General features: G+C 46.5%; 1 protein-coding gene across 1 annotated transcript in view; it reads left to right on the top strand.

Annotated features, from left to right (window-relative positions):
• Positions 1–22,457, top strand: part of arhgef39 (Rho guanine nucleotide exchange factor (GEF) 39) — a 97,151-nt gene that overhangs the window by 57,560 nt on the left and 17,134 nt on the right. The window contains exons 7-8 of the mRNA XM_078234698.1: positions 14,879–14,949; positions 18,600–18,728. Coding sequence (XP_078090824.1) covers positions 14,879–14,949; positions 18,600–18,728 — 200 coding nt within the window. The remainder of the gene's footprint in view (positions 1–14,878; positions 14,950–18,599; positions 18,729–22,457) is intronic.

Genomic DNA, 22,457 nt, shown 5'->3' with positions numbered 1-22,457 from the left:
ACTCCGCTATCTGCATCCTGTGCTGCACCAAGTCCCACTCGCCATCACTCTAATCTTCACTGACTTGGTTCCTCAGCTCCTAACCTCAAATGGAAGAATGGCCTTAAAATCTCTCCATGATCTTCCAAATCCTCTCCCTGTTTCTCCAGAATGACCCTTCACCCTGAAGTTCTCCATTTTCCTTGTGCACTCACCCATCCGTCCACCTTTGAAGGTTGTGCCTCCAGCTGACACTTCCACTTGTCTAAACTCCACGACTTCCCTCCCCTTCTCTCTCATCCTTGATCAAGCTTTTGATCATTAGTCCGAATGTCTCCTTTCTGCCTGCCTAGTAGATGATTCATAAATATAAGTTAGTGCTACTGCAAATATAAACAAGCTTGTTAAGGAGCCGGCTCCACATTTTCCCCACGCGATTGTCCAAATTCAGAGTTTACGATGGGGTTACTTTTCCATGTAAAGCTGGCGGTTATTTGAAACATCTCTCATTAGGTTGCAGGCTGGAAGTGATGGCATGTCAGCCGCAGCGGAGCGGGATTTTATTCTGATCACTCTTCCAAACTGTCCTGCGGGGGTATTGATGGAACTCTTGAGTGCCCGTGTCCTGCAGCTGCATAGTTGGAGCTTGCTACTTTTCTACCCGGTGCTTGCCAAGTCTGGACAGGCAGTTTGTTTCAAGTCATACCATCTTGTCGTCTTGGTCTCCAGCTAGACATTGCCAATTGCGAACAGATAGTGGAGCGTGCCACCTTCCTGCCTGCTTTGGGCACCGAGCCAGGGTGGTGATATGCCAACACATGTCCCCATGCCCAGCACACCCGGGAGGAGCTCCGGAATGTCAGACGCTGAAAATGTGCTGATTTGTTTTAGCTCCTTTTTTAATGAACCCGCTGGCTTATTTGGTGCAATCTGTCTATCTGGAAAGATCCAGCAAAGGGGCCGTAATTCCACCTGACTGTTGCAGCACAGTTTGTGGAGGAAATCTCCCGTTCCTTGTCCTCAGGTCCTTGGGTGTGCATCTTTTGGCAATTGTATCATCGTAGTCATCGCTTTTTCAGAAGGATGGTTTCTCCGGTGACTGCCCCCAATAATCTGGACAGAGAATGATTGCCCCTGGAGCAATCAGAGCAGGGTGTTTAATAATGGACACCGATTTACAAACACTTTTGAAATGCAGCTGTTCCAGGAGTTAACTCTGTGGCAGCTCACCATCACCTTCTCAAGGACAATCAGGGGTGGGCAATGACTGTTGGCCTCGCCAGCGATGCCCACTTCCTCATGAAAGAAGAAACAAGAATGAGTTGGTTATGGCTATTCAATATTCTCAATTTGATAAAAGTTTTATTATTTAGCAAGCAGGTGATGATGGGCAACCCTCTGGCATTGCTCACTAGGAGGTTGGAAAATTGTCGCGTTCTCTCTGTGACTGTCTTGTGTGTCCATTCATGGGGTGGGATTTCCTGGCTCCTCCTGTCACAGGATTGTCCATTCTTGTTGGAAGTGGATAGTCTTTCGGCTGAGCTATCGAATCTCTCCGCGATAGGAGCTGGAAAGTGCTAGACACAAATGTTCTTTTTCGCGCTCTCTCTCGTGCGCTCTCCTTCTCTTCTTGTTCGCTCTCTCTTGAGTCACTGAAAAGAGCTGAGAATCATCCAGAGAATTGTTTGACTTTGTTCAACTTGTCAGTAGGATGCTGAATGTATTTTTTCCACAGGTGAACACAATGTTAACCAAACAAGGCCCAAAAATAGGTCGTCCGTGAGGTGATCATCTTGAACTTTACCTCAAACCTTTCATTGAATCTTAGAATCCCTAGAGCAGAAGGAGGCCACTCAGCCCTTCAGTCTGTACCGACCACAATCCCACCTATGCCCATAACCCCACACATTTATCCGTAGTCCCCCTGACATTAGGGTCAATTTAGCATGGGCAATCAACCTAACCCGCACACCTTTGGACTGTGGGAGGAAACCGGAGCACCCGGAGGAAACCTACGCAGATACTGGGAGAATGTGCATTCTCTACACAGTCAGTGGCCCGAGGCCGGCATTGAACCTGTGTCCCTGGCGCTGTGAAGCAGCAGTGCTCACCACTGCGCCACCCACTGAAAAGCAAATACCTGTAGATGTCACCTTCATGTGTGCGGGGCTCCTCTCTCCAAACCCGTCACACGCTGTCCTCTTGGGCTTGCAACCGTTACTTGTTGCTTTTCCCGATTTCCTTTTGCTCTTTTTATTTGTCGTCATTTCCCTTTGCTGTGACGTTTCCCATTGTACGGAGCTGAAATTGGGGAGAAGCAGATTTGTCGTCTTGTTGTATGAAGCGAGAAACGATTAGATGATGACTTTTGCATACACCCGGGATCCGCCCTTTACCCTGTGCCCTTGTGAGTTCCCATTGCCCGATTGCATTCGATTCAAACCCATGCAATCTCTGATGAACTGTTGTATGTAATCAATACCTTTATTAATTTCGTGTCACAGGCGTCTTTTTACCTAATATTCCCTTTCGACCTATGTACCTTTGCAGTAAAGTAAGCATTTTCGGTTTGCTTAGACCAGATTATTGATCTTGTAGTTTAAACTTAAGTCCACAGGAATTTGTATAAAGTATTTATTGGGTCAACGTGTGTGTCTGCAACATGAGAAACCCGCGGTATTTCTGCCTTGGCTCTTTTTTTTTTCCTTGATAAAAGCAGGGAAAGTAAGTGCTGGACTTCCAAATGACAGGACACATTATGTCTGCTGTCACAGTATATCGTGTGGGATTCTCCCCGAGGCCTGGCCTGCCTGCAACTGACACCAGTCTGCAGTAATTAATCTCCGCAGTGATGAAAGCAGCGGGTCTTGGGAAGCTCGTGCTTGTACAAGCATATGCCAGAGCCAGCTGCTGCCACTGTTCAGAGAGGACCTGCACAGAGGAGCACTCCACATTTGACAGACTCCCACAGTGACAGTCGTGCATCATTGGTATATTAGGCCCAGAGGAGATGGAATTCGCCTTATGCTGCCCTTTATTACCAGAAAATATCCATCAGACAGCAACAACAAAATGCACTAATTATATGAGAAACAAATCGTGGACCAGTTATTGTTAAGCAGACCTGTATGTCAAGACTGTTATGTTTTCATTACACTGTTCCTCCTGGAATGCCGACAACAGGGATTGTTTGGTCTAGTCGAGTGTGTACTAATTAGATTCCCATTGTGTACATACCGAAGAGAGCAGATTGTCAGTAATAGTTTGGTAACACCCAAATAGTTTGAATATTTTCCAGAGTGCTATTGTAGATTGAATAGTTTAACTGGTGTTGAAAAGTCTTCAGGGTACCCCGTTTGCATTAAGGTACAGCTTGTTGTCAGCTTGGTCAAGCTGTGAAAGCAATCACCGCCGAGACTTGGGGCAAATGATCCGGGTGACGCACTAGTGCGGAGTGGCACCGTGGTTAGCACTGGTGGCCTCACAGCGTTAGGGGCACAGGTTCGATTCCCAGCTTGGGTCACTGTCTGTGCGGAGTCTGTATGTTCACCCCCGTGTCTGTGTGAGTTTCCTTCCACAGTCCGAAAGACGTGCTGGTTAGGTGCATTGGCCATGCTAAATTCTCCCTCAGTGTACCCAAACGGTACGGTGGCACAGTGGTTAACACTGCTGCTTCACAGCGTCAGGGACCCGGGTTCAATTCCCGGCTTGGGTCACCATCTGTGTGGAGCTTGTACGTTCTCCCCGTGTCTGCGTGGGTTTCCTCCGGCTGCTCCAGTTTCCTCCCACAGTCCAAAGATATGCAGGTTAGGTGGATTGGCCATGCTAAATTCTCCTTCAGTGAACCCAAACAGGCCCTGGAGTGTGACGACGAGGGGGATTTTCACAGTAACTTCATTGCAGTGTTAATGTAAGCCGACTTGTGACACTAATAAATAAACGTTCATTGGGGGAAGAGGAAGTTGGTGGTTGTCCTGTCAGAAGTGCCATCCTTCAGGGGGAATTTTCAGCTGAGTTTCCAGCTACCCATTTTAGCTGGTACTGTTCAGAAAAGAGCAGAACGTTCTCTGGGTATTGCAACCATTATTCACTCCTTGATTACAACCAGTATAATATTGCGAGGCCATCTTCAATGCCAGCAGATCCAAGCTGATGCAAAATTCTCAAGAGGTATTTTTGTAAATTATCTTGTGAATTCACAGAGGAAAATATGGACATCTCAAAGCCTGGGTTCAATCCTGATCGTGTTCCTCTGTTGACATAATTGGTGAAAAGTATTGCAACATTTCTGTTGCATCTTCTACTCAAACACTTTCCAATTATAGTTTCAAATGATGTTTAGTTATAGAGTTTTATAGCACAGAAAGAGGCCCTTCAGCCCATCATGTCCACGCCAGCATCAAGCACCTATCTATTTTTGGTTTATTTATTTATTAGTGTCACAGGTAGACTCACATTAACATTGTAATGAAGTTACTGTGAAAATCCCCTAGTCGCCACACTCCAGCGCCTGTTCAGGTACACTGAGGGAGAATTTAGCATGGCCAATTCACCTAACCAGCATGTCTTTCAGGGAGTGGGAAGAAACCGGAGCACCCGGAGGAAGAAGGTTTGCATGTTCTCCACGCAGATATGGGGAGAACATGCAAACTCCTCACATAGTTACCCAAGCCGGGAGTTAACCTAGGTCCCTGGCGCTGTGAGGCAGCAGTGCTAGGCGCTGTGAGGCCGCAGTGCTAACCACTGTGCCACCATGCTGCCCAGAGCTCAAACTCTATTCCATCCTGGAATTAAATTGGCAGCCTAAAGTATAATTGTTTATAAAACCTGACACTTCTAACACCTCCCAATGAGATGTGGAGACCACCGCTGTAAACCTCTGACCCCGCCTTACGTGTAAGATGGTTCAGCAAACACTTCAAAATGGGAAGCATAAGTAGATGATTAAATTTGGCTGTAGGAGGTTTAATCATTCTGACCATCAATAACATAGAACCTTGTCATTATAATCTCTTCTCCAACAGATCAAATAGTTCCCTGTCCATAATCTTCCATTCAGGTCTTGTTAAAGATGCCACTAGCTCAGCTCTTAACTTTCCATGGGGCCTTTTTCCCATCAGGAACCCAAGACATCACCTTCAAAAATTGACTACCTTTGTCCTGCGGCCTATCTGTCTTGTTCAGTATGTCTGTCTTGATGCAGGATGTCCTAAGAAGCCAATCCTTCTTATCACTTCAGTATTGGTCACCCTGTCCTCCCCGTTTGTCTCCACACAGCCTCCTATGCATGGCATTCTGGAGTTGGCCAGGTCTTCATCTTCGTACCATGTATCCCTGCTGGCTCAAGGTGTCTTACCTCTTTCTCACCCCATCCTTTGCTGAACATACGCGCGCACATGTTGAGAGGTTGTTTCCTCTTGTGGGAGAGTCCAGGACCAGAGAGCATAACCTCAGAGTAAGGGGTCGCCCATTTAAGACAGAGATGAGAAGGAATTATTTCTTCTCAGAGGATAGTGAACCTGTGAAATTCTTTATTGCAGAGGACTGTAGAGGCTGGGTGGTTAAGTATGTTCTAGGCTGCGACTGCCTGACTAATTAAAAATCTATCAAGAGTTATGAAGACAAGGCAGATTGAGGATTATCAGATCAGTCATGACCTCATTGAATGGCGGATCAGACCCAATGGGTCGAATGGCCTACTTCTGTTTCTACATCTTACTGTCTTATTCCTAGGCATGGTAGCACAGTGGGTAGCACTGCTGCGTCAGTGCCAGGGGACCCGGGTTCAATTCCAGCCTCGGGTCGCTGTCTGTATGGAGTTTGCACATTCTCCCCGTGTCTGCATGGGTTTCCTCCGGGTGCTCTGGTTTCCTCCCACAGTCCAAAGATGCGCAGGTTAGGTTGATTGGCCATACTTAATTGACCCTAGTGTCAGGGGGAATTTTTGTAAATTATACCCAAATGTGTGGGGTTATGGGTATAGGACCTGGGTGGGATTGTGGTCAGTACAGACGCGATGGGCCAAATGACCTCCTTCTGCACTGTAGGGATTCTATGAGATGAGCTAATCTCACATCAAGTCATAGAGGTTTACAGCATGGAAACATGCCCTTCGCCCCAACATGTCCATGCCGCCCTTATTTTTTTTAAACCCCTAAGCTAATCCCAATTGCCTGCATTTGGCCCATATCCCTCTATACCCATCGTACCCATGTAACTATCTAAATGCTTTTAAAAGACAAAATTGTACCCACCTCTACTACTACCTCTGGCAGCTTGTTCCAGACACTCACCACCCTCTGGACACTTTTGTATCTCTCCCCTCTCACCTTAAACCTATGCCCTCTAGTTTTAGACTCCCCTACCTTTGGTAAAAGATATTGACTATCTACCTTGTCTATGCCCCTCATTATTTTATAGACCTCTATAAGGTCACCCCTCAGCTTCCTACGCTCCAGAGAAAAAAGTTCCAGTCTATCCAGCCTTTCCTTATAACTCAATCCATCAAGTCCCGGTAGCATCCTAGTAAATCTTTTCTGCACTCTTTCTAGTTTAATAATATCCTTTCTATAATAGGGTGACCAGAACTGCACACAGTATTCCAAGTGTGGCCTTACCAATGTCTTGTACAACTTCAACAAGACGTCCCAACTCCTGTATTCAATGTTCTGACCGATGAAACCAAGCATGCCGAATGCCTTCTTCACCACTCTGTCCACCTGTGACTCCACTTTCAAGGAGCTATGAACTTGTACCCCTAGATCTCTTTGTTTTATAACTCTCCCCAACGCCCTACCATTAACTGAGTAAGTCCTGCCCTGGTTCAATCTACCAAAATGCATCACCCCGCATTTGTCTAAATTAAACTCCATCTGCCATTCGTCAGCCCACTGGCCCAATTGATCAAGATCCCGTTGCAATTGGAGATAACTTTCTTCACTGTCCACTATGCCACCAATCTTGGTGTCATCTGCAAACTTACTAACCATGTCTCCTATATTCTCATCTAAATCATTAATATAAATGACAAATAACAGTGGACCCAGCACTGACCCCTGAGGCACACTGCTGGTCACAGGCCTCCAGTTTGAAAAACGGCCCTTTACAACAACCCTCTGGCTTCTGTCAAGAAGCCAATGTTGTATCCATTTAGATACCTCACCCTGGATCCCGTGAGATTTAACTTTATGCAACAACCTACCATGCGGTACCTTGTCAAAGGCCTTGCTAAAGTCCATGTAGACAACATCAACTGCACAGCCCTCATCTACCTTCTTGGTTAACCCTTCAAAAAACTCAATCAAATTTGTGAGACATGATTTTCCACTCACAAAGCCATGCTAACCGTCCCTAATCATTTGCATCCCATTCTACACTTTTGATATCTTGCCAAACTTACATGGGTGTTTATGGCAGAAACAGACTGTTTGTCTGTGTGCCATTACTTTTCTTTAATTCTGGGACTAAGATTGATGATCAGAAAAATACCTGTGTGGAAACTCCACATTTCATTGACATATCAAGCCCAACAGAGCACCCCTACGGTGATTCCAAAAGTAGCATTCTTACTGTGTGCAACTTGCAACCAAAAATCAATCATTGGATGTTTGAAAGTAAAATAAAAAATGTAGAAAGCACTCAGCAGATTGGTCAGGTTTTGTAGAATGAACAGGCAAGCCTCACATTCTAGGAATGAAGTCCCACTGTTTGGGGGATTGCCTTCCCAGAAAACCTCTCAAACTCGGGCAAATCAGGAACAGCGAATATACTTTACAGTGGGACTCAATCAGATAGGTTCCAGCCATCTGAAAAAAAAATCTATAAAGGATCAAAGGCAGTAAAAAGTGTTCAGGATTTTCCAGCTTTCCCACATTGAAGGCAGCAAACCATCGGAAGATCCCTCCAGTGGCAAGGGCTGGAAAATTTCAACCTATGGCTGAGATTCCACCACCCCCGCCCCCATCCAATTCCCACCCCACAGCATGTTTCCCAGCAAGGGAAGCCACTTACCATTGGTTGCCAGTTGGATCTTCCGTTCCTGACGAAGTTTATGGAGCCTTGGGTGGCCCATCGAGTCTGCAACGACTCTCTGAAAGAGCAACTTACCCAGGCCCACACCCCTGCCCTGTCCCCATAACCCTGCGCATTTACCATGGGTATCCACCAGACTTGCATACCTTTGGACACTAAGCGGCAATTTACCATGCTAATCTGCACACCTTTGGATGTGGAAGGAAACTGGAGCACCCGGAGAAAACCCACGCAGACATGGGGAGAACGGTGCCACAGTGGTTAGCACTGCTGCCTCACAGCACCAGGGACCCAGGTTCAATTCCAGCCTTGAGTCATTATCTGTGTGGAGTTCGCATGTTCTCCCCGTGTCAGCGTGGGTTTCCTTCCAAAGTCCAAAGATGTGCGGGTTAGGTGTATTGGCCAGGTTATGTTGCTCCTTAGTGTCCAAACATGTATAGGTTAGATGTATTAAATATGGCAGTTACGGGGATGGTGTGGGCTTGGGGTAAAATGTTGTTGGAGAGTCAGTGCAGGCTCGATGGGCCAAATGGCTGCCTCCTGCACTGTAGGGGTTCAATGAAACGTATATAATAAACTTAAAGAGAAATTTACTGAAGAAGTTGTTTAATAAGACAGGGGCGGGTGGGTGTTACCTTCGGGGGGGCGGCGGAGGGATGGGCTGGAAAACCCTGCCCTTGGGCATTTCCGCCTTGTTAGAAAGCGTCTGTGACTTATCAGAAGCATGGAAGATAGAAACATAGAAAAACTACAGCACAAACAGGCCCTTCGGCCCACAAGTTGTGCCGATGGTTAAAGGGATGAGAAATAGTCTGAATTCACAGACTATTTAAGTTAAAATAGTGAGGGTAAGGCAAGGGCACGTAGATTCACCCTAGTGAAAGGTGGAATGAGAACTGATTGGAAAAGTATTTCCCGCGGTGCAGTCATCGATAGATTGGAAATCAACAGCATGTTGGAAGTAAAAACTCTTGAAGCTTTTGTGAAATAGTTGGATGCTAAAGTGGAGGGAGTTGAGGATTTTTACTGAGTTTGTGAAATAGTATAAGCAGACTGACCTTCATCTGTAGCTACCGAGCCATCAGCAATACCTGTCAGAATTTTTAAATATCCACTGCTTTTTATTTTGAGAGAGCAGCCTGCAGAGAGGTGCATTGGTATCTGTGCGTGGAAACCCTGAGGTGGAATTGGTTGTGCACTTTGTAGAGGAAAGGAGCCATGGCGCATTATCTGCATACTTGATTCTTCTGTCTTCCACTCTGAAACAGCAGAAATTCAATTGTTGAAAGAAAATAATCTTCACATTTTGATTATAAAGCACCCCAGTGCAAGGGGAATGCACCAGGATGTCTACTTTAGGTCCCTTTTCGGGTGACACGGTGGTACACTGCTGCCTCACAGCGCCAGGGACCCGTGTTTGATTCCCGGCTTGGGTCACTGTCTGTGTGGAGTCTGCACGTTCTCCCCGTGTCTGCGTGGGGTTTCCTCCGGGTGTTCTGGTTTCCTCCCACAGTCCGAAAGATGTGCTGGCCATGCTAAATTCTCCCTCAGTGTACCCGAACAGGTGCCTGAATGTGGTGACCAGGGGATTTTCGCAGCAACTTCATTGCAGTGTTAATGTAGGCCTACTTGTGACACTAATAAATAAACTTAAACTTAAACCTTTCCAATATAAACCCCTCTTTCCCCCACCTTCCCCACTGGGGATAATAGGAATGGGTGGAGTAATATTTGGATATGATACCCCTGCAGGTGACTTCACCTCCCCCCCCCCCCCCCCCCCCCGCAAAAACTTCGGAACCTCGCTGCTTGTACTCCCTCAGTGCTGGGATTGCCACCCGGACCCCCTGCAGGCTCCACTTGGATCAGGAGCCCGGCAATCTCAGCCTCTTAATTTTCCCGTGCTTCTGGGATAGGTCCTCCGGTTCCTTGGGACATTTTTTTCCCTATCCACCCAAAATATTGCTCTCTATTCTCTTCCTCTTTTTTAAAAAAACAGCAACTCTTTGTTTTCTCATAACTTAAGTTCTATCTTTTCTTTCAAACTCAAAACCATGGCTCTTGCTTCTGAGGGTTATTTTCCCTTTTCCTTCTGCATATTTCTAAACTTCTGACTGTATCGGCCAATCTAGGCTCATTCGGCTAAGGATCTGGCAATATCTTTTATGGGTCCACTGGCCCAAAGACAGGCATTCGGGTGAGTAATTTTTTCTTCAGACTTTGATGAAAACAAGATGCTCACATATATCGGGTCAGAGGCTGTGTCCTCAGAATCCATTTTATCCTCGTCGCCAATGTAACGATGTATATTTATAGATTCTGTCAGGAATATTAAGGGTGTTTATTAAGGCAAAATTGTATTGAGGTCGGTAATAAAGAACATAAGAATTAGAAGTCTCACAACACCACACCAGGTTCAAGTCCAACAGGTTTATTTGGAGTCACGAGCTTTTGGAGCGCTGCTCCTTCATTGGGTGAGATCAGGTTCTCCAGTGATGATTGGCTACTTGCACTTGTGTCAACATCAATGGAGACATTTGGTTGAAAGGAGAGAAATCAACGATACTGAATTTTTATTGTTTTTTTTTGCCTGGATGTTGTGGTTGCAGCTGCTGCTCCCCTGCCATAAGCTCATTCCTGTTTGACCGAGAGCGAAAGCAGTTCCCCATTGACACTGCAGTGGCAGTATCAGTATTAATGAGAAGCACTTTTGAATCTCCTTACCTGTCCAGCCAGCAAGCTACTAGGAAGGTTGGTGGCGTGCAGGCGAGTGAAGTAAAGGGGAAGAATGAATAATAAACGTCTTTCCCAGAAGCAACAAAGAAATTGGGATCACCTCAACTGGTTTGAAGAGAAATATAGACTAACGGAGAAACTCACGAGATGCCTTTTCATTCTCTCAACCCTGGCTTTCGGCAATTCCGGCATCTCGGCGGGCCCCACCCCTGTTCTTTCTTGGCCCTGCATTCTCTCGCAAAATGTCCTTCCTTCCCACAGTTTTGTAGCACTGCCTTTCTCAGTCTATCCTTTCCTTGGGGCTCACCCTGTGCCCCTTCCTAGAATTAGCCTCCGTCTTCATCGTCGAGGTGAGGACCTGATTATAGGTATTGCCCACCGATAGGCCCATCTCCACGATTCTGGTCAAATGCAGACCCATTTTGTCGGTCAACACCTTTAAGAAGGTTTTGTCGTCTCGGTGTGGACGGCTATCCCCGAGTGGTGTTTGAATGCCTCAAACTTCCTCTGTGCATAGTCCTCTGCCCTTTCTTTTGGTCCTTGCTTAATCAGGGTGATCAGGGTCCAGTTTGCACTGTCCCTCCCCAGGGCAGTTTTTACCGCTAATTTAAAAGCCACAAAGTGGGCGTCTTTGTTTTCCCCTCCCCGCTGGGTGATTCACATGCGATCTCTAAAAGGTTGTGACGTGTCTGCCCAAACCAGTGCCCTCACCGGTTTGGGCAGGCATGCCACAACCATTTAGAGATCGCACCCTTTGCCCTCAACAATAAATGACTGTCGTCATTAGTCAACCCATGGGTCGCCCAAAATTCACCTAATTTATCCCAAAAAGGGCCATTGTCATTTTGTCGTTTCATGGGGGTAGTTCGTTTAGAACCATCTGCTTTTCCCCTGCTGTATAGAACATAGAAAAAATACAGCACAAACAGGCTCTTCGGCCCACAAGTTGCGCCGGTCATGTCCCTACCTACCTAGGCTATATATAGGCTTGCCTATAATCCTCAATCCTATTAAGTTCCATGTACTCAACCAGAAGTCTCTTAAAAGACCCTATCGAGTTTGCCTCCACCACCACTGACGGCAGCCGATTCCACTCACCCACCACCCTCTGAGTGAAAAACTTACCCTTGACATCTCCTCTGTACCTACTCCCCAGCACCTTAAACCTGTGTCCTCTCGTAGCAGCCATTTCAGCCCTGGGAAAAAGCCTCCGAGAATCCACCCGATCTATACCTCTCAACATCTTGTACACCTCTATCAGGTCACCTCCCATCCTTCGTCTCTCCAAGGAGAAAAGACCGAGCTCCCTCAACCTATCCTCATAAGGCATGCCAACCAATCCAGGCAACATCCTTGTAAATCTTCTCTGCACCCTTTCAATCATTTCCACATCCCTCCTGTAATGAGGTGACCAGAACTGAGCACAGTACTCCAAGTGGGGTCTGACGAGGGTCTTATAAAGCTGCATCATTATCTCCCGACTCCTAAACTCAATCCCTCGATTGATGAAGGCCAGCACACCATGCGCCTTCTTAATCACCTCCTCTACCTGCGAGGCCGATTTAAGAGTGCTATGGACACGGACCCCAAGGTCCTTCTGATCCCCTACACTGCTAAGAGTCTTACCCTTGATATTGTACTCCTTCATCCCATTTGACCTGTCAAAATGGACCACTACACATTTATCCGGGTTGAAGTCCATCTGCCACTTCTCCTCCCAGTCTTGCATCCTATCTATGTCACGCTGCAGCTTCTGGCATCCCTCCAAACTATCCACAACACCAATAACACCATCCATTTGCCAACCTTCCTGTCATCGGCAAATTTACCAACCCATCCCTCCACTTCCTCATCCAGGTCATTTATGAAAATGACAAACATCAAGGGTCCCAGAACAGATCCCTGGGGCACTCCACTGGTGACCAAAATTGTATGAGGTGTTTGAATCTATTGCTCAGAGGTCTGTCTGTCCCGTGATCTCCCTTACAACTGGCAAAGGGGCTACAGGCTGTGGCTTGCCTTCCTCCTCGTAAGGAGGAGGATACGGGTACCCGTGCCCGCAATGTCCGCCCCAGTACATCCCTTCCTCTAAACTGTCCCATTAGGCCTGATCGTCACTGTCCTCAACTAAGTCTGGCACTGTTGCTACCACGGCCCCCACCATGTGGTTTGTTCCTGTCCCCCTCCCGCGCCAATAGATGCCTCGGGTCCCCATTGTAAACCCCCTGTACTGGCGCCTGTTTTATCACACTTGGCCACTTTTGCACACACTCTCCTCTCGTGGCCTTTTTTCCCCCCTCTACCCTCTCGCGGAATCCTCCCTCACGGCTCCTCCTCGCTATAAGCGAGACCCTTCAATCCTTTCTCCGTGTTTTTCCCCAGCGCGGGTTTTATCTGCGAACTTCACTAAAACCTACTTAAGTTTTCTCATCAATTCTACGTGCGTAGTATTACCCTTCGATTTCCTTCAAGTTCACACGGTCAGACCCTTCCTCCATATAGTTCTTTTAGTACCGCAACTTACAGCCAGCCAGCGACTCGTGTGGGATCGCTCCCCTAACCATGGGTGGTAAAATTAATGTACTCACCCGAATTGGAACCACATAGTCGCCGGTTGTCCGATACGGTACCCTGCTCGCAGCGCCAATTGTAGGAGGGAAATAAAACGATTCGAGCCTTGGAGACCATGTCGAACTTCAAGAAAAGCTTTTATTCCATATGCATGAGGGAGAGATGAACTGGGACCTGGAATCCCTGGTTGCCTGCGAGTTCTCTCTGCCCATCATAGATTCATACAGGCTATTAAACTTTTCCAAGTCGCAAAGTTTTACTTTGCCATATTAATTCCTCGAGTTGGATACAAGATGGTTCTTTTAATCTCATCATGCAAATACATTTGTTCAGTACATCACTGCTAATCATTTCTCCAGACATCTCCTGTTTACCCGATTATAATGTCAAAGCGTTTTGTTTGCCCAACCATCTACAGCGATGTGTCATTTTGTGGGTCGTTGCAAGTTGGAGGATATGTGGAAGAGTGATATTTGCCAGGACAGGGATTGGTATTGTGTGTAGTGTTCCAATAATGAAACGCATGGTAGCATTCAGATGGGTGTCAACTCTGTGTGCTGGTGGTTGTTTGCAATGGATCAGCGTTCATGCGCCCTCCTCCTCCTCCATGTACCCAAGCTTCCTGGGGAAGCTAATGACCCTCCCAATTCGAAGCTTCGTGAGAAAAAGCCAAGCAAGGGATCCCAGTCAACACCCCAAAGCCAAAAAGGGGAAATATTAGTTTAAAGGGTAGGGAAAGGTAAACTAAAAGTGGAGGCTTATTAGCAAGAATGCTGATCCTAATTGTACAAATAATGTGTAATGATAAAGGAAAAGCCTTGGGTGATAGCAACTTTTTGAAGCATTTTTTTCAGGTTGAAATAGCCACTTGAAACTGTTCTTCCTCCAGGCTTTGTTTATTCTCTTTCAAACTATATTCTTCAGACTCTTCCAGCTTTTTAGTGGGAAGAGGTAAGGGGAGTCTTAACTCCCACTTAATCCCGTGCTGCACCACCTCCACGCCCCTCAATGATTCATAGGACCACAAACATGCTAAATGACCTCCCACCCCACAACCAACCGCCCCAGGACAATATCTGCCTTTTCACATCCATCACCCACTCTGTAACTGACTCAGTTACTTCTAAATGCTTTTCCGTTTATCGTTCTCTTCAACTGCTTTCCATCGAGTGGAAATGCGCAGTCAGTTCTCTGGTGAATGCCTGCCTGCTTTTGTTTGTTGTCAACAAATCATGACCACAGAGGTAAAGGGGGAGGGATGTTATATATTTAAGTAGTTGCATGATTGCTTTAAGAGCCAGTCACATGATTTGATGGTGACGTCTTTGGGGTGCTGCATGGCTGCCTTTTTACTTTCAGTTTGTCTTCTAGACAGGCAAGCGATCCAAGAATAAATCTGTTGTGTTATTTTGGGCCCATGTGTGCAAACCATGCCTTTTTCTTTTTGTGATAAACCCACAACCCCCTAACGTAGTTAGGACATTACAACGGGAAAATTTGACATTCTTTCCTCTTGCAGGTAAAAGTAATGGGTGTTAAAACAAATTGAATTTTATTTCAGATACAAACATTTGCTACGAGATTTAACTGAAAACACCAGCCCTGACCATCCAGAATTTCAGCAGTTGACGAGTAAGATTCACTTTTCCTTCCCTGTATTTCAGAATCATTCCAGCGAAATATTAATCTAGGTGCATTTTTCAGAAAATCTGATGGTATTCCTCTATAAGCATTCGACTTATCAGAAGATAACGCTTAAGATTATCCATTGACCGTTACAGAAAAGAGCTATACACACATAAGGCCCACACAATCTGGCTTTCTATATAATTTTGCATTAAGTGATAACAGTCTAAAACTCAAAGGCAAATCATGGTTTAGTTTTTAAAGGTTATTTATTACTATCACAAGTAGGCTTACATTCACACTGCAATGAAGTTACTGTGGAAATCCCCTAGATGCCACACTCCAGTGCCTGTTTGGATACACTGAGGGAGAATTTGGCATGGCCAATGCACCTAACGAGCACATCTTTCGGACTGCGGAAGGAAACCTGAGCACCCGGAGGAAACCCGCGCAGACACGGGGAGAACGTGCAAACTTCGCACAGGCAGTGACCCAAGCTGGGAATCGAACCCAGCTCCCCGGCGCTGTGAGGCAGCAGTGCTAACCACTGTGCCACCGTGCTGCCCAGCTTACTGTGCTTCCCATCAAGGGTGCTTGAACACAGAAAATAAAAGAACAAAGAACAATACAGCACAGGAACAGGCCCTTCGGCCCTCCAAGCCCGCGCCGCTCCCCGGTCCAGGATTGAATCCTGAATCCAGGATCCCCGCCCAATTTTCCAGCCTATCTACATACCAATATCCTATCCACCGAGCTGTCCCTCACAGCTACGATGCTTTGTTCATTACAACCTATTAACTCACCCCCACCCCCCTATTCCAGACCATGTGATCCCCATGAGAGGCGAAAACCCAGAGTGAAAAACCCCAGGGCCAATATGGGGAAAAAAAAAATCTGGGAAATTCCTCTCCGACCCCCTGAGGCGATCGAAACGAGTCCAGGAGATCACAATGGCCCTGATCGGAAAATGCTTCCCAACCCTAGTCATTTCCACTTCCATGAACACCATATGAATTCCCTGCCCCCGAGACAGGTTCCAACTATCCGCAGTCTCGCTCTGTACTGGCACCAGCAAGATGATCATAGAATGAAGCCTTGAAACGAGAAACAAGGAACAATTAGCCCGCACCGCTCCCTGGTCCAAACTAGACCACTCTTTTGTATCCCTCCATTCCCACTCCGGTCATATAGCTGTCTAGATAAGTCTTAAACGTTCCCAGTGTGTCCGCCTCCACCACCTTGCCCGGCAACACATTCCAGGCCCCCACGACCCTCTGTGTGAAATATGTCCTTCTGATATCTGTGTTAAACCTCCCCCCCTTCAAAGAACAAAGAACAGTACAGCACAGGAAACAGGCCTTCGGCCCTCCAAGCCTGTGCCGCTCCTTGGTCCAACTAGACCAATCGTTTGTATCCCTCCATTCCCAGGCTGCTCATGTGACTATCCAGGTAAGTCTTAAACGATGTCAGCGTGCCTGCCTCCACCACCCTACTTGGCAGCGCATTCCAGGCCCCCACCACCCTCTGTGTAAAAAACGTCCCTCTGATGTCTGAGTTATACTTCGCCCCTCTCAGCTTGAGCCCATGACCCCTCGTGATCGTCACCTCCGACCTGGGAAAAAGCTTCCCACTGTTCACCCTATCTATACCCTTCATAATCTTGTATACCTCTATTAGATCTCCCCTCATTCTCCGTCTTTCCAAGGAGAACAACCCCAGTCTACCCAATCTCTCCTCATAGCTAAGACCCTCCATACCAGGCAACATCCTGGTAAACCTTCTCTGCACTCTCTCCAATGCCTCCACGTCCTTCTGGTAGTGCGGCGACCAGAACTGGACGCAGTACTCCAAATGCGGCCTAACCAGCGTTCTATACAGCTGCATCATCAGACTCCAGCTTTTATACTCTATACCCCGTCCTATAAAGGCAAGCATACCATATGCCTTCTTCACCACCTTCTCCACCTGTGTTGCCACCTTCAAGGATTTGTGGACTTGCACACCTAGGTCCCTCTGTGTTTCTATACTCCTGATGACTCTGCCATTTATTGCATAACTCCTCCCTACATTATTTCTTCCAAAATGCATCACTTCGCATTTATCCGGATTAAATTCCATCTGCCACCTCTCCGCCCAATTTTCCAGCCTATCTATATCCTGCTGTATTGCCCGACAATGCTCTTCGCTATCCGCAATTCCAGCCATCTTTGTGTCATCCGCAAACTTGCTGATTACACCAGTTACACCTTCTTCCAAATCATTTATATATATCACAAATAGCAGAGGTCCCAGTACAGAGCCCTGCGGAACACCACTGGTCACAGACCTCCAGCCGGAAAAAGACCCTTCGACCACTACCCTCTGTCTCCTATGGCCAAGCCAGTTCTCCACCCATCGAGCCACTTCTCCTTGTATCCCATGAGCCTTAACCTTCTTAACCAACCTGCCATGTGGGACTTTGTCAAATGCCTTACTGAAATCCATATAGACGACATCCACGGCCCTTCCTTCATCAACCGTTTTTGTCACTTCCTCAAAAAACTCCACCAAATTTGTAAGGCACGACCTCCCTCTTACAAAACCATGCTGTCTGTCACTAATGAGATTGTTCCGTTCTAAATGCACATACATCCTGTCTCTAAGAATCCTCTCCAACAACTTCCCTACCACGGACGTCAAGCTCACCGGCCTATAATTTCCTGGGTTATCCCTGCTACCCTTCTTAAACAACGGGACCACATTCGCTATCCTCCAATCCTCAGGGACCTCACCCGTGTCCAAAGAAGCGACAAAGATTTCCGTCAGAGGCCCAGCAATTTCCTCTCTCGTCTCCCTGAGCAGTCGAGGATAGATGCCATCAGGCCCTGGGGCTTTGTCAGTTTTAATGTTCCCTAAAAAACCTAACACTTCCTCTCTCGTAATGGAGATTTTCTCTAACGGGTCAACACCTCCCTCCGAGACACTCCCGGTTAACACGCCCCTCTCCTTCGTGAATACCGATGCAAAGTATTCATTTAGGATCTCCCCTATTCCCTTGGGTTCTAAGCATAATTCCCCTCCTTTGTCCCTGAGAGGTCCGATTTTCTCCCTGACAACTCTTTTGTTCCTAACGTATGAATAGAATGCCTTAGGATTCTCCTTAATCCTGCCTGCCAAGAACATCTCGTGCCCTCTTTTTGCCCTTCTAACTCCCCGTTTGAGATCTTTCCTACTCTCTCTGTATTCCTCCAGAGCTCCATCTGTTTTCAGTTGCCTGGACTTAACGTACGCCTCCCTTTTCATTTTAATCAGATCCTCAAAATCACCTTAACTCTCCAGACAAGCTTGGGAGAAAGCAGTGCAGTCACGGTTTATTACTTGCGTAGTAATGACAGCACTTGGCGAATGCAGACCTTACATAGAAGCATAGAAAATAGGAACAGGAAGAGGCCATTGGGCCCTTCGAGCCTGCTCCGCCATTCATTATGATCATGGCTGATCATCCAACTCAATAGCCTAATCCTGCTTTCTCCCCATAACCTTTGATCCCATTTCCCCCAAGTGTTATATCCAGCCGCCTCTTGAATACGAAGATTAAGCAAATGTCTGTTTCTTTTCCCGGAGAGCAAAATTTTACTTTTTCTTAAAATTCCTGTGCTCTTTTCCATGAACATCAGATGCAGTAAAAGCGGTTTCCGAAGTTTCTCAGCACATTCAGGATCAGGCACGGAGACATGAAAACTACCTGCAGCTGCTGAGAGTACAGAAACTGCTGAAAGGACAAAGGAGCCAGGTGTTAGCTCCAGGTTAGTTCCTGTGATCAATAATTCCTTTATAGTTTCCTTGGGAAAAGATCTTGAATGTTGCAGTAAATGTGAAGGGGGTGGCGATCCCAAACCGACTGGAATGGTCGCGGGAACCCTAACGACGTGGCCTAATGCAAAACGGTCGCCGGCTTTCAAAGAATTGATTTAACTTAATTTGTCAGCTTGCTGGTGACTGCTGAAGGCTTTGGGCCTAGATTATCGAAGGCGCGGTTTTGGTCTTTTTTTTTCTCTTTCCAAACTCTCTCCTTTTGTTTATCTCTTCAGAGATGCCCACATGTGTAAAAGCACAAAGAGCCCACTCATGAAAGCGGAGGCCTGTCAACCTCCCCGAGGACCAATTAATGGTGCTCCAAATCTTGTGGGCAGGCAGATAAAAAGGCTAGAGAGAGAGTGAGAGAGAGATGAATACCCGGCGTGTAGAAGGCAGTTTCTATCAGATGTTGGTAGGCACTTCATAAGTATTCCTAGCCGACTTCTCTGGGATTTTTTTTCAATATTAGCCTTCTCATTTGATTTAATATTAAGAGACAGCTTTTTTTCAAAAATAGAAGATTCCAGATCTTCCCCCGGCCCCCGCCCTCCATCGTGGCTTCTTCCCCACTGCACCCCCCCCCTCCCCCCCCCCACCCTTCCAACCCCATCGAAAAATGTTAGGCAAAGGCAGGTATTTTATCGCAATCCATAGTGTTTTAATTTTTGTGGGTTTCTACCTTTTGTATAAGATATCACTGCTGGGTAGTTCTAAGACTTTGTAGTGCAACCTTTCGCTCTGTCCTTGCCCCCCTGCAAACCCACAGCCCTTTGAACAGCTGCTGAGTTTCACTTTGAAAGCACAAGTTGAAAGTGTTTGACATGGGAAGGGTAGCTTGCAAGTCTTGCTCTTTGAACTTTCCCTTTTCAAAGTCCTGCTTAAAGTACCAGGGAGGGCAATAATGGACAGGTTCATGACTCGTTGAGTATGAAATGAATCATTGATAACGAACATCTGTGTTTCCATTGCATTCAGGATCCAAAGCATTTTTTTAAAGCCTCCTTTGTTTTAAAAGGGAATTTTGACTAATGTCCTGCCGTTGTAAATGTTAATTCCTTAGTTATGCGAGGTCGTTAGTAAAGGTCGCAGTTAGGTTCAGAAATATTCCTAATTAGAGTCACAGAGCCATGGAGTAACCCAGCACAGAAATAGGCCCTTTGGCCCAACCAGTCCATGCTGACCATGGTACCCTCCCAGCTAGTCCCAGTTGCCCGCGTTTGGGCCATATTCTTTTAATTCTTTCCCATCCGTGTACTTATCCAAATGTTGCACAGTGACACAGTGGTTAGCACTGCTACCTCACAGCGCCAGGGACCCGGGTTCAGTCCTGGCCTCGGGTCACTGTCTGTGTGGAGTTTGCATATTCTGCCCATGCCTGCGTGGGTTTCCTCTTACACTCCAAAGATGTGCGAGTTAGGTTGACTGACCATGCTAAATTGCCCCTTAGTGTCAAGGGGATTAGTAGGGTAAGTATGTGGGGTTACGGGAATAGGGCCTGGGTGGGATTGTGATTGATGTAAACCCAATGGGCTGTATGGCCTCCTGCACTGTAGGGCTTCTATGATTCTAAATGTTGATTTTTAAATTTGCAGCGTTACTTCTGGAGATCCTAGTTTGGTTTTAATTGCATTTTGTTGGCCTCATTCAAAGATGGTTATTTGTGGTGAAGTCGGGTAGAATTTCCCCAACCCACCTGTGGCGGGTTTGGTGATTGGCGAGTGCGGAGAATCTGGCAAAAAAGTCAAACCCGCTCGCATAAAAATCATATTGCGATTCGTCCAGTGGCGATTTAATGGCAGGTTGCTCTTCCCGCTGGCAGGTGGGACTGGGCAAGGACTGGGGGAGCAGGTGAAGAATGAAGGTCGTGATGGCCAGGGAGTGGATGAAGAATTCAAATAATGGAAGACAGAGGAGAGACCGATCCCTGACCAGGCTGCATGGAAAGCTCACAAACAAGAGGGTTCAAAGGGATACCACATCACTTACTGAAAGGGGATAGGTGAACACTTCAGATGTGGTGGGTAGTGGTCCAAGTGGGGCATGGGTGCCTTGCAGGTGATGGGCTCAGAGGGGTGCTGGGGTCATCATCCTTTTATCTTGCAAAGCTAAATGCATATCAGGTAATAGAGCAATGGTATCAATGTTCTCAAACTGGGAGAATTCCACCCTTCGATTTCCTTTGAAGCATCTGCATCTTAGGCCGGAATTTTCTAACCCTCCTGGCAGTAAGCATCCAAAATCTATTTTAACCGGGATCGGTGTTGGGTCCACTGTTATTTGTCATTTATATTAATGATTTGGATGAGAATATAGGGGGCATGGTTAGTAAGTTTGCAGATGACACCAAGATTGGTGGCATAGTGGACAGTGAAGAAGATTATCTTGGATTGCAATGGGATCTTGATCAATTGGGCCAGTGGGCTGATGAATGGCTGATGGAGTTTAATTTAGATAAATGCAAGGTGATGCATTTTAGTAAATTGAACCAGGGCAGGACTTACTCAGTTAATGGTAAGGCATTGGGGAGAGTTACAGAACAAAGAGATCTCGGGGTACATGTTCATAGCTCCTTGAAAGTGGAGTCACAGGTGGACAGAGTGGTGAAGAAGGCATTCGGCATGCTTGGTTTCATTGGACAGAACATTGAATACAGGAGTTGGGACATCTCGCTGAAGTTGTACAAGACATTGGTAAGGCCACATTTGGAATACTGTGTGCAATTCTGGTCACCCTATTATAGAAAGGATATTATTAAACTAAAAAGAGTGCAGAAAAGATTTACTGGGATGCTACCGGGACTTGATGGTTTGAGTTATAAGGAGAGGCTGAATAGACTGGTACTTTTTTCTCTGGAGCGCAGGAGGCTGAGGGGTGATCTTATAGAGGTCTATAAAATACTGAGGGGCATAGATCAGCTAGATAGTCAATATCTTTTCCCAAAGTTGGGGAGTCTGAAACTAGAGGGTATAGGTTTAAGGTGAGAGGGGAGAGATACCAAAGTGTTCAGAAGGGCAATGTTTTCACACAGAGGGTGGTGAGTGTCTGGAACATGCTGCCAGGGGTAGTAGTAGAGGGGGGTACAATTTTGTCTTTTAAAAAGCATTTAGACAGTTACATGAGTAAGATGGCTATCGAGGGATATGGGCCAAATGCGGACAATTGTGACTAGTTTAGTCTTTTTTTAAAAAAAAGGGCAGCATGGACAAGTTGGGCAAAAGGGCCTGTTTCCATGCTGTAAACCTCTATGACTTTAATTCCATTCTTCAGAGCTCTCAGTCTGTATTTTGTATCTATTGTTTGACAAAATGGGCACAAGAAGGTTTCTTAAAGGAAAAACAACTTTTGGTTTAACTGGGGTGTGAGCTATATTCACACTGAGGTTCATTTTGTTGTTCAGCTTCTCCCTGCACTTGCACGCGAATCTTTTAGTCCATGCCAGCATGATGTCTGTTGTGCTTAGATGATGCCATTGGTAGATACTGACACTGAACCAGTCAGCACAATGGTTAGCACTGCTACCTCACAGCGCCAGGGACCCGAGTTCGATTCCAGCCTCTGGTCACTGCCTGTGTGTTGTTTGCCTGTTCTCCCTGTGTCTGCGTGAGTTTCCTCCAGGTGCTCTGTTTTCCTCCCACACTCCAAAGATGTGCAGGTTAGGTGGATTGGCCATGTTCAAT

The sequence above is a fragment of the Mustelus asterias genome, chromosome 19 (assembly GCF_964213995.1).
Source record: "Mustelus asterias chromosome 19, sMusAst1.hap1.1, whole genome shotgun sequence".
Taxonomy (NCBI): domain Eukaryota; kingdom Metazoa; phylum Chordata; class Chondrichthyes; order Carcharhiniformes; family Triakidae; genus Mustelus; species Mustelus asterias.
This window is presented reverse-complemented; position numbering and strand designations above follow the sequence as displayed.